A 13160-nucleotide genomic window follows, 5' to 3' on the forward strand; every position below is an offset into this window, starting at 1 on the left:
CTTCTTTTCTTCTGTCCTCTGCTTTGCATGAACTACCTCCTATTCTTCTCCAATGTTATATTGATTACTTAAATAATAACCTTAAAATGACCCCAGATATTTTTCCCCAAATTAAAAAAGAAGTTCCTGACTTTTACCCTCTTTGTAAGATGTATTTGATCAACATACTTTGTTGTATACAGATATGGCACCTCAAGTGGCGATAAACCCAAATGTTGGTTACCCATTATCTGATAAAGGGAAAAAGAAAGTTACCGAAAGAGTGTCAGCTAAAGTTCCGCAGGCTAAACCTGCTCCTCCCTACGCATGTCGCCTCTTCCAAGGATAAACATCCTGCTCCTTCCAAAGATAAGCATCCTACTTCTTAACAAGATACACATACTACGTCTACTACTGCTCCTATTGCTCCTGCTGTTAAGAAAAGAAAAATTGCCTGGGGTGAAAGTGGTTTTGAGGCTGGTCAAACTCTTGCCTCTGTTACGTCTGCCGATACTACTCGCGGCTTCCAACCTGTCTTCCTTTTGAATGATGGAAGTGTTGTCCCTTTGACAGCCTCGCTTTTTGCTGACAACCCCATCGATGAGTTAGCTATTACTCTTTCTACCAATTGCGTTCTTCCCAATGATAAAATTGCCATGTGCAACAAATCTAGTGTTGAACGCTTGACATTAATCTGTGATTATGTTGGAAAGGTATTCTTACTTTCTCTTCTATCATCTCATAATGGGTTTATCTCTTTTAATTTGTTTGCTTATCTATTCCTCTTGTTCATGTAGCTTAAAGTGGCCCTCTTGGCTCGATACTCATTACAAACAAGATCGTCCCTTGGTCGCCTCCAGAAAACAGTTGTTTCTCAGCAGCAGGAAGTTGATAGATTGAATAGGGAAGTGAGCCGGTTGAACAAAGAAGTAGGTCAGTTGAATAGTGAAGTACATCGGCTGAAGACTATTGTTCAAACTGCCGAAGAGACTCTAACTAAGAAAATCACCGAACACGCTGAAATTCTAAAGCAAGCCACTGAAGATGTTTTGCATAAGGCTAATGAAAGCTTTGCTAAAGAAAAGGCCAAGTATGAGGAGGTTTCTGATGCTGAGTATAACAACGTTGTTTTGGCTTTAAACCTCCTAGGTGATCGGTTGGAAGCCTTCAAACAATATCTTCCTCATGCTGTCCTTGTAGAACATGGGCTTACTGCTGATGATGCCGATGAAGAAGAAACTCAAAATGCGACTCTCTCTTTTGATCCTGACCCAGAAACTAACTCAGCTCATCGCATTCCTGCTGATACTACTCAGACCATATCTATTAACTCACTTGACTTAGCTGAGGTGGATGATCTCCTTAATATTCCCCCAGTTAACAATTAATCTTTTATTCATGGTCTGTAATTCTGATACAATGACTTGTCTGTTTTGCCATACTCTCTTAAACTTTCTTTTAATTATGAAATAGATCTATTTTGCTCCTTGTAGTTTATTTAATATTTACAATATATCTGTTAATAGCTTTTGATACTTATAAATATTTGAAAAGATATCTAGAATTTCGATACTATGCCACTTAAAAGTAATATCAATTGATATTTAGCAATATTTTGAAAAGAAATTTAGAATTTCGATACTACTCCACTTAAAAGTAATATCAATTGATACTTAGCAATATTTTGAAAAGAAATTTAGAATTTCGATACTACTCCACTTAAAAGTAGTATCAATTGATACTTAGCAATATTTTGAAAAGAAATTTAGAATTTTGATACTACTCCACTTAAAAGTAGCATTAATTGATACTTATCAATATTTTGAAAAGAAATTTAGAATTTCGATACTATTCCACTTAAACGTAATATCAATTGATACTTAACAATATTTTGAAAAGAAATTTAGAATTTCAATTGATACTCCACTTAAAAGTAGTATCAATTGATAACATACCTTGGATATCGAGATAGCTTTACAGATACCGTTGTCTTTGAACTTTCTTTGACCTAGTATCGAGTCAATGGCACTACAGATACCAGAATTTTCCCTTCGACATGGTATTGAGTCAAGGGTACTACAGATGCCAGTATTTGAACTAGTAGTTTTGCTCTTGATGACAATTTTGGTAATTAATCTTGTAATATTTATCCACTGTCTTGAATATTTACTCAACTTAAAGACTCACCTTATCATCAATAAATGAAATCAGAAAATTGACTAAATAACCAACATGCATTGAATTAACATCCCATTAAATTTTAATGAATTACCATTCAATGAATTAACACTCTTAAACTGTCCCATGCACATATAACCAAAAAATTAAATTTTCAACTAATCTCATTAAACCTCCTCATTTTCTTGCTAATCCCCCTTAAATTTCTTTGTTTTTATAATATTTTACTTCTTTAAAACGACCATCAACCTGTATGAGTCTAACTTGAGTTTTGTAAATCTCTTACTAAAAACAACAAAGATGGTTATGCCTGAGTGGTCTCATTGGTCGGATTGCCCTACCAGTGAGTACTCAGACGATGAAGAAGAAGAATAAAAAGAAGAAGAAGAAAAAGAAAAAGAAGACGAAGAAGAAGAAAATGAAGATGAATGGCTTCGAGACCCTTATTTCTATGAAAAAAGTGATGATGGGTATTTAACTGATGGTGATGATGAGGATAAAGATGAAGATGATGATGATGATGAAGATGAAGATGATGATTGATGCTTTCTTTATGTTATTTACTTTCCAATCGTTCTGTTTATTTTTGAAAAAGAAGAAGAAGAATAAACAGTTTATTATCGTACTATTTGTGCCTAAAAATTCAATTTTTTTCACATTGTAATAAACAAAAATAAAATTTTTGATACCTTCAAACATAGAAATGGTATCATTGATACTTAGACATATATCTACGAGAATGAAATTTTTGCTACCCTTATACAAAGAGAGAGTATCAATGATACTTAGAATATATATCTTTGAAAAAATGAAATTTTCGATACCCTCCAATAGAGAAAGAGTATCATTAATACTTAGACATATATCTATTAGCATGACATTTTCACTACCCTCCCAGAAAGAGAGAGTATCAATGATACTTATAATATATATCTTTGAAGAAACGAAATTTTCGATACCTTCTAACAGAGAAAGAGTATCATTGATACTTAGACATATATCTATGTGAATAAAAATTTTGGTTCCCATAACCAAAAAAGTATCCTTGATATATAGCAATATATAGCTTGGGAAAACATACCTTAACCATTGGATGATTTTTGATAAGTTTCCTTGCCTTTTGATAATTTTTGATACCAGGGCTTTTGACAATATACTTGATACCCATATTTCTATTGGTACTAGGGCTTTTTGTGCCCAGTATCTGCATCGGATTTTGATACCAGGGCTTTTGATGATATGCATGTTATCCACATTTCTATTGGTAACATGGCTTTTTATGCCTGATACCAACATGTCTGTCGATAACAAGGCTTTATGTGCCTGGTATCTGCCACTGTTTCTGATACTAGGACTTTTGACGATATGCTTGATACCAACACGTCTGTTGATAACAAGGCTTTATGTGCCTGGTATCTGCCACTATTTTTGATACTAGGACTTTTGATGATATGACTAATGCCAACATTTCTATCGATATCAGGTCTTTCTATGCCTGGTATCTGCCACTGTTTCTAATACCAAGACTTTTGACGATATGCCTAATACCAACATTTCTGTCGATATCAGGGATTTATATGCATATTATAACATTATTTCTTCTGGAACTTGAAACTTTTTATTGAACTGAATATTCTTACTACACAGCTCATTACGCGATCAAATTGAAAACTATATTATTGATAGAATACCTTCAGATTATTGGCATTCTGAGGTTTTGGTAGTAACTCTCCATCAACATTCTTCAAATAATATGCCCCATTTATTCCAACCTTATGGACAATGTAAGGGCCTTCCAAGTTTGCCGATAGCTTGCCAGCCCCCTTCTCTTTTGTCGCTTTAGTTACCTCTTTCAACACTAGGTCGCCCTTTTGGAAACTTCTTTCTTTGACCTTTTTATTGAATGCATTTCAGAGCTGTCTGTGATAAGAATAAAGCTTTATTCTTGCTTGTTCTCTTCTTTCTTCCAAGTTTAGGACCTCTGCATGCATTCCTTGGTCATTAAGCCCATTTTCTACAAGCGTTATCCTGGATGTCGATACCACCATCTTGGCTGGAGTGACTGCTTCCATACCATAGGCCAGAGTGAATGGCAACTCCCTAGTAGCTACCCTTGGAGTTGTTTTATATGCCCATAGCACGTTGTTTAATTCATCGACCCATAAACCTTTATTGTCCTCCTACTTCTTCTTGATGTTATCCATAATAGTCTTATTTGTCGCTTCAGTTTTCCCATTACCTTGAGCATAATAAGGTGTTGATGTGAAGTGCTTAATTTTGTGTGATTCTAAAAAATCTTTCACTTTGCCACTGATGAATTGGGGCCCATTATCCGATATGATGGAATATGGTAAACCATATCAACAAACAACTCTTTCAAACAGAAAAATTGATAATGTCTTGCTCTTTGATATGCCAACCATATCGACAAACAACTCTTTCAAACAGAAAATTGATAATGCCTTGCTCTTTGATATGTTGCAATGCTATAGTCTCTTCCCATTTCGTGAAGTAGTCAGTTATGATCAGTCCCCAAATATGTGTTTTATTACCTTTACAATGCTTCAAATATTCCCTTCTTATGCTTAATAAACATACAACTTATAGCTTTTGGTACCGTTTGCAGGATACAGGCTATTTAGGACGTATATTCCTAAACATGCATTTTAGCGCAAAAATGATTGCTATTGACGCTGCTCGGGAAGATTCTAGCTTAGGAGCAAAAGTGCCGAAAAGTCCAAGTCAACTGTTAAGGTCAAACTTTGAAGGACTCAAAACCAAAAGCTGAAGACTCAAGGACTTAAAGCCAAATCAAGAATTCAATTAGATAGGCTTAAGTCAAAAGCCCACAAAGCTTAATCTTATCCTCAAGGAAGGGCAAATATGTAATTGGTGTCCTATATAAACCAAAGAGATGTAGAGAATTAGTTATCATTTATTTTAGGGTCCAAACCATTTGGTTTGTTAGGAGTAGAGTAACCCTAGAGCTAATCTTTGGTCATTAAGAGTAGATAAAATGTTTTAATTTAATAGTGTAATTTGTTATTTACTTGTTTTCCATTTTATGTTCTTCAAGCTTTAAGTGATTTAATACAAGTTTCAATACTAACTTTAATACAAGTTTTCATTCTTTTATTCAATACAAGTTTTCTCTACTTATCTCATTTTTTATTCAACCCCAAAACACTAGTCATACTCATTTGACAAGTTCAAATGAGTATAACTTTGTGAGCAAGATAACCATCAAAACCAATTTAATTCTATGTTTTGATTCAACAACAAGTTAAAAGCAAGTTTTAATCCATCTACAAATCAACCAAGAGTTTCACATTAAGAAGTAATTTCAAATACCCATTAGAAAGTAAGAGAGAAGAGTTACAAGTCTAGTTTTTCCAACCATCAAAACCATCCTCCAAACAAAGGATTCAAGATGAACAACACAACCCTAAACTCCACCACTATCTACTCATCAAGTTACAGCAAGCATGAATCTTTTCTTACCTCTCTCAGGTATTAGTGGACCGATAATATCCATTCCCCATAATGCAAATGGCCATGGGTTTGATACACAATGTAGCTCTTTTGCTAGAACATGAATAACATGTCCATGCTTCTGACATTGGATACACTTCTTTGCATATCGAAGATAATCTCTTCACATTTGTGGCCAGAAGTATCCTTTCCGCATTATTTTGTTAGCTAATGATCTTCTAGCTAAATGATTTCCATATTCCCCTTTGTGCATCTCAACAATGATTAGACTAGCTTCTGCAGGTGATATACATTTTAAATGTGGTCCACCAGAGTTCTTCCGATATAACTCATTATCAATTAGCAGATATCTCTTAGCCCCTGTCTTTACCCTTCTTGCCTTATTTTTATCTTCTGGTAATTCACCCTTAGACAGAAATGAAACATAGCTGCTTAACCATGACCCCCCCAGCGTATTGACCTCCATAACCTCTGAATGTTCAGTATCGATACTTGGTTTTTGTTGGACACCAATGTGCAAAAGACGTCCTTCAGTATTTGTGAGCATAGCAGCGACATACGCCAAAGCATCGGCATGTCGATTTTCTCCTCGATCGAGGTGCTAAAATTTGATTTTCCTGAAGTTTTTGAGCTTTAATCTAACAAAACTTAAGTAATCATTCATGTTATCACATTTTGCTTAATATCCTCCATTGATTTGGCTGACCACTAACTGAGAATCACTGGATACTGATAATTCTTTGACATTTAGTGATTTAGCCATTTCCAACCCTGTTATCAATGCTTCATATTCTGCTTCATTGTTAGATGCATGAAAACCCAGAGTAACTGCTGATTCGAGTTTATGATTTTCAGGGGTTATCAGAATAGCTCCGCTATCATACCCCTTTTGTCCTAATGATCCATCCACAAAAAGTCTCCACCTATTTGTGCTAACCCATGGATCATCTTCATCCATTACATCATCTAGTTCTTGCAAATTTAAGCAACCATCTTCTTTAATCTTCCAATTTTCATCCTCAGAAGGAAAATTATCTAAGAAATCTGCCAAGACTTGGCTATTTTTTGAAACCCTATTCCGATATTCAATCCCAAACTCATCGATAAACACTGACCACTTCGCCATTCTTCCTGACTTAGCTATTTTGGCTAAAGTTTGCTTTAAAGGAAGATTTGTCATGACAATAACTGAGTGGGATTAGAAGTAAGGTTTCAACCTTTGAGTAGAATAGAGGAGGGTTAATGCATATTTTTCCAACATCGAATATCGAGTTTCAGCCTCGAGCATGGTCTTGGATTGAAAATAAACATGTCTCTCAACCCCATCTTCCACCTTTACTAGTACCGAACTAATAGCAAAGTCAGATACTGCTAGATATAAAAATAAAGTCTCACTGGTTTCGTCAAAGTTGGTACTTCTTGAAGATACTTTTTTAATTATGAGAATGCTAATTCACATTCTTTCTCCCATATGAATTTCATATTCTTTTTCAGCAACTTGAATAAGGGTTTGCATTTGTCAGAAGTTCTTGATATAAATCTATTCAAAGCTGCAATTCTTTCTGTTAACTTTTGTATTTGCTTCTTGGCAGTCGAAGAAGGCATTTACTGAAGAGCTCGAATCTGATCTAGATTAGTATCGATACCTCTCTTTGTGACTATATATCCTAGAAATTTCTCTGAAATTACTCTAAATGTGCACTTCTTTAGGTTGAGCTTCATGTTGAATTGTTTGAATATTCGGAACACCGTATCATGGTCTTTCACATGATCATCTGCTTTCTTAGACTTTATCACCATGTCATCGATATATACTTCGACAATATGTTTGATCAAATTTCTGAACATATTCTCCACCAACCTTTGATACGTTGCTCCTACATTTTTTAAATCGAATGACATTTTGATGAAGCAGTAAAAACCTCCTTCTACAACGAACGCTGTTTTTAGTTGGTCTAGTACTGCCATTATAACTTGAAAATATCTTGAATAGCCATCGCAAAAGCTCAACAAATCGAACCCAACTGTTTGATCAACTAATTCATCAATTCTTGTCATCGGATAGTAATCCTTGGGACATTCCTTATTAACATCGGTGAAATCCACACAAATTCTAACTTTGCCATTCTTATTTGGTACTACAACAATATTTACTACCCATTCTGAATTATCAATCTCCCTGATGATTCCACTCTTCAGCATTTTCTGAATCTCTTCTTACACCGCATTTTCGTATATCAGCCTGACCCTCCTATGTTTCTAATATACTGGAATTGCTCCTTCTCTAATATTTAGCTTATGAGAACATATAAGAGGATCGATACCAGGAAGATCGGCCATCAACCAAGCAAACACATCTTTATTTGTCTTGAAGAACTTTATCAAATCTTGCTTGATTTTCGAACTCATCTCTGTGCCAATGAAAGTGAAGCAACTTCCATTGTCCTGTCCGATGTTCACTTTTTGTACTTCTTCGATTGTTTTGCTTGGAACCATTTCCAATTCTTTCTTCATCTCTGAGGTGAACCTAAAATCCTCTTGCTGTTTACTTGTATCGGATTTTAGAGATGAAGATTCTGTTAATTGCTAGCTGGTGCTATCTGATTTGCCCCTAGTATCTATTTTTTTTTCTTTCATCATACCTTTGGCAGTAACAAAGCTATATTTTTCGGATTTTGACTGATCACCTCTTATCTCATGTAACCCATAAGCCGTTAGAAATCTGATAACTTGGTAAAAAGTACTTGGAACTGCTCTTATAGCATGTATCCACTTTCTTCCTAAAATAGCATTATGATCGAAATGATGCTTGATGACTATAAATTTAGTCATAATCATCTGCGGACCAGCTCTCACAGGTAATTTAATTTCTCCAACTGGTCTAGTAGAGCTTCTATTGAAACCAAACAAATTAAACTGTGGTTCTTTCAGATGCAACTCATCAAATCCGATACCTGTGAAAGCTTTCCAAAAAAGAATGTTCACCGAACTTCCACAATCGACCAACACCTTTTGTACATCATATCCTGATATCCTCAAAGTAATTAACAAAGTGTTATCATGAGGTAACATTACCTTGGATAGATCATCAAGTACAAACATAATTGCTCAAGGTACGCTTGCCAATACTAGTGCAGGGCTCACCGGTATCGGCTTGACATTCACTTCTAGTACATCTTGACTGTCTATATCTTTCAAATTTTGTCCCTTATAATCTTTTTCTATGGGATGACCCCTTTGTATATCATGTTGATTACCCCTAGGGGCTTATCATTCACCATAGCTGTCACTACAGGCCTAGTATCAGCTATAAACTCCCTAAGCTTTCCATCCCTCATTAATCTGTCCATTTCTCTAATCAACTGCAGACACTTGTTTGTCTCGTGATTCTTAACTTTATGGAAGTTACAGAATGGTTTATCTGCTATCTCCTAAAGCTTATATGTTGGATGTTGGAAATAAGGTTCTTTCCCCACCCTTCTTAAAATATCCTCCATAGTAGTATTAATAGCAATGTAATTGCTTGGATCTAATTCCTCTTTCAGAGATCTCTCAAACTTCTTTTTCTGTGGAGGTTGATTTTCTGATTTTGGATAAGGCTCAGCCGATTTTCTCTTATCCGACTTACCATAGCTCTCCTCTTTGGCAGACTTACTTGATTCAAATACCTGCAACACTGGTTGAACTGATGCTGCTAGAATACCTTCTTCAACTTGCACATCCTTCTCAATTTTGTCATACAACTCTCTCAAAGTTTTAATATCTTTACGAAGCATATATTTGTGCATATCTGAACCTGGAATAAACCTTGTTTGAAATGCCATCACCATTGTCATTTCTGATTCATCTAAATGCTCTACCAGCTACGCCTCTTCCTTGAAACATGACAAGAAGGTTTTTAAAGATTCATTCTTTCCTTGCTTGAGTTGAAACAAAATCGTTACTTGCTTCGGCTTTACTCGCTGATGACCATAATTCGTCAGAAACTTTTCCTCGATCTCCCTGAAGCATGATAGATATTGATCCCTTTTGCAGAGAGCAGAACCATTTCAAGGCTTTCCTTTCAGACTTGAAGAGAACGATTTACTTAACAATGAATCTAGATAAGCTGTTCCTTGATAGATAGAAAATTGGTGTCGATACCCAAACAAATGATCCATAGGATCCGACGCCCCATCATATTGAATATACTTGGGAATCTTGAACTTGGGCGAAAGAGGCATCATCTCGACACTTTGATGAATAGGGTTCCTGCTGACATCATCGGCCAACCTCTTTATCAATGTTGAAGTTTTCTCTAGAAGCTGCTCACCCAACTACTTCTGCATCATTTCTTGTATCATTTCTTTGGTGATTGGTTGTGGTATCGACATTATAGGTATCATCGATACTTCCCCAATTCTTTCGTCTTTTGCCAATGCCTTCTCTGTATGGTAACTAAGGAACTTTGAACTACAAGTCTCCTCCTCTCCAACATTCGGATCTTTTAAAACTTGGCTTAGACTTACATTCTTCATCTCTTGATTCTCTCTAATTAATAGTGCATTTTGTTTTTCAACCTCCCTTAATCGCTTCAACACTTCTTGAAGTGAAACTTCTACTTCATTGTTTTCTTCTTGATACCGCTTACTTATTGAAGCTCTTGTATTTCTTGTATGTGATTGATTATCATTATCCAATCGTTTGCTATTTGTTCTTTTCTTTGGAGCCATTGCGATTCAATTTTCAATCCATTACCCACTCTTCTTTCACTCAAACTTAGAAGACAACAGATTCGAAATCGAAGAAGAAGAAAATTTAAAATTCTCTTGTTCTCGACCCACAGACGGCGCCAATGTGATGTCTAAGAACAATCTCTCTTAATTATTCCAATATCACTCAAATTAATGCTCGTAGTTGAAGATGAATGGTAGATATGTAATATGAATGATTAAAGAAGATTGATTTTGGAGTCAAAGGACTTTATTTAATGAAGAAATGATTACACACTCATGATCTAGCTCTCGATACCCACTCTATGTTTTTAGCAAATGAAAGTCATTCTCTATCTTTCGATCCTATTTCCTTCTTGATCTTCTTTTTATATAGTGTCCTATCTCCAATCACTGATCAACGCGTGTCCATTGTCTTTCTCCTTCTTTTCCCGCTCAATACCTGCAAATGTTTGAAATAAGCACGAAATATATCGAGATATTGACCCTTATGTCAATATCTCAAGCTTTGAAATTTCAGATAAAATGCCTAGATGCACGATATTTGCCCACTACAAATACGATCTAACTTGTTGGAAGAGAAGACAAAGGATCACCAAGAAGACTATAAAAGCATACTCCATTTTCCTCCCAAAGGGGCTCGAGGAACTCCATCCATGGAGGTTGGATCCATTCCACCGCTCACCTTAAATCGACTCCATCTGCCGGGGTTGGATCAACTCCTGATAAGAGCCCAAAACTGTAGTTATAACCCCTTAATAATAATACTTTTAGACCAATTATGCGAGTAATAAATAAGAGTTAATGCTGATTACGTATTTTTATGTATTTCAGGCATTGGAGTCGATTATGTACAAAAATGTGTCACTTTTGTGAGATAAAGGAGCAAGGGTTGGTTGCTAAGGAGTTATGTGATTAAAGTCCAAGATTCAAGGAGAAAAAGCCTTTAAAAAGCCCGGTCAAAGCTGAAAAGCTAAAGCCAACGCGGGCAGAAACATCGCACAAAAGTCAGCAAAACTTCCAAAGGCCATATCTTTGGACTCAGGCCTCGGAATTGGACCTACCTTATGTCAAAATGACCGGCTCAGAAAGAGATTTTCAATGGTCCAAATATTGACCCAATCAGAGGAGAAAAAGTGGACGAAAAGTCTATTGAAGAAAAATCCAGCTGAAATGGCCTTTATAGACTGAAGAAATTGAGTTTTGGGCTCGATTTTCCGGCCCAAAACATGGCTCCTCAGCCCATGCACGAAAATGTGGATCTGGTCTCCTCCATTTGAAGACATAAGACTTAACTCTTAAGCATTCTAGTTTTTTTGGTAGGTAGCCATTAGCATAGAGTTTTAGATCTAGATTTAGACTCCATTAATTAATTAGGTTTTATTATCTTGTTTTAAATTCAGTTATTGAATTAGTATTCTTATTTTATTCGTTATATTAATAAAGTTAGTTAGTTCTTCATAATCTAGTTTCATTCCATTAATCATTTTAGTTTCAATTCATAGATTTAATTATTAATCATTACTAGTTCAATCAAATCTTGCCTAATTAGATTTCCATTTGAATTCAAATAAGCAAATTTAGAATCTTTATATCATGTCTTACTTAGATTTATATATTAATGATAGCATAATGATTCTAGGCTAATCCTCCATTAGAGGGGTTTGAGGAAGCCTAGATGAAAGCTTAATTGTTGTTAGCGTAGAACATTGTCACCAAGTACGGTACGGGTTTAAAACGGTATACTTGAAAAAAACTTAGTTCGTGTTTTAAACGGAACGTCTCGGGAAAAAAACGGAAAAAAAAACGTAAAAAAACGTGGGGCATAAAAAACGGGTTTAAAACGGTAAAACGGGTTTAAAACGTATAATACGTATAATACGTAAAAAAAACGGTAAAAACCGATGATAAATAATATAATAGATAAGGATTTTGATTTTCTATAAAAGTGGAAAAAAAAATAGACACATAAAATAAAAATAATAATAATACAAATGAAAGAAAATTCAAATACATGAAAGTATCAAATTATCATTACTCATCCAAATACTAGAAATTTTAGATTCAGTGCCAAAACACTATTCAAAATAAGATACTACTAATTACCAACCATAATGGCATAATTAAGTACTACAAATAAGTTAATAACTTTAAAATTTTCAATTAATTATTAATAGTCCAAAGCAAAATAGAACGGTCTCAATAAGTCAATCTAACGCCCACTCTTCAAAAAGGTAAACTCCATAACCCTTTTCTTTTCTAGCGTTTTCTTTTAGAAAAAAAAAAAAAAAAAAAAAGTTTTAAACGGGAGACTTTCAAAATCTCGGGTTTTAAACGCTTTTTAAGTTTAAAACGGGTTTAAAACGTTTAAAACGGGTTTAAAACGTTTAAAACGCGTTTTGTTGAAAAACTCGGGTTTTAAACTAGAACCAGACGCCTCGGCAATATCTCGGGTTTTAAACGCGTTTTAAACCCGTATTTGGTGACAATGGCGTAGAATAGTCATAATTTTCATTCCATTCTAGAAAACAATTAGTTCACCATGAGAATGGGCTTGATTGTTTCACATGCTAGATGTTAGTTGGTAGAGATTACCATGAACAACTAGGGTTTAGGAAGAACCAATTGTTATGTGAAAGCACTTCAATTCGGATTATGACGATTCTTCATTAGTAAATTAAGTCGAGTTAAGGTGAAATCAATCCCCCCTAATTCCTTATCATAGTATCACTTTAGCATTTCATAGTTGAATTATCGTATCTTGTTAGTATAATTTGCATCGTAGTATAATTTCCGTCC

General features: G+C 35.0%; 1 protein-coding gene across 1 annotated transcript; it reads right to left on the bottom strand.

Moving 5' to 3' along the window:
* Positions 1 to 5812: 5812 nt before the first annotated feature.
* LOC147494318 (uncharacterized) lies at positions 5813 to 6775 on the bottom strand. Its single transcript, XM_086568100.1, has 2 exons — positions 6356 to 6775; positions 5813 to 6250 (listed from the first exon to the last, which is right to left on the bottom strand). Exons 1-2 carry the CDS (start codon positions 6773 to 6775, stop codon positions 5813 to 5815), a joined length of 858 nt encoding a protein of 285 aa, XP_086424226.1.
* Between the last annotated feature and the right edge of the window lie 6385 nt (positions 6776 to 13160).

The sequence above is a fragment of the Coptis chinensis genome, chromosome 6 (assembly GCF_015680905.1).
Source record: "Coptis chinensis isolate HL-2020 chromosome 6, ASM1568090v1, whole genome shotgun sequence".
NCBI lineage: Eukaryota > Viridiplantae > Streptophyta > Magnoliopsida > Ranunculales > Ranunculaceae > Coptis > Coptis chinensis.

Bases quoted from the DNA above. Each gene is read 5' to 3' on its own strand.
- LOC147494318 (XM_086568100.1), bottom strand. From the start codon at position 6,775: ATGGCGAAGTGGTCAGTGTTTATCGATGAGTTTGGGATTGAATATCGG. The intron at 6,251-6,355 runs GTCAGCCAAATC...ATCAAATTTTAG, and splicing joins CCAGTGATTCTCAGTTAGTG to CACCTCGATCGAGGAGAAAA.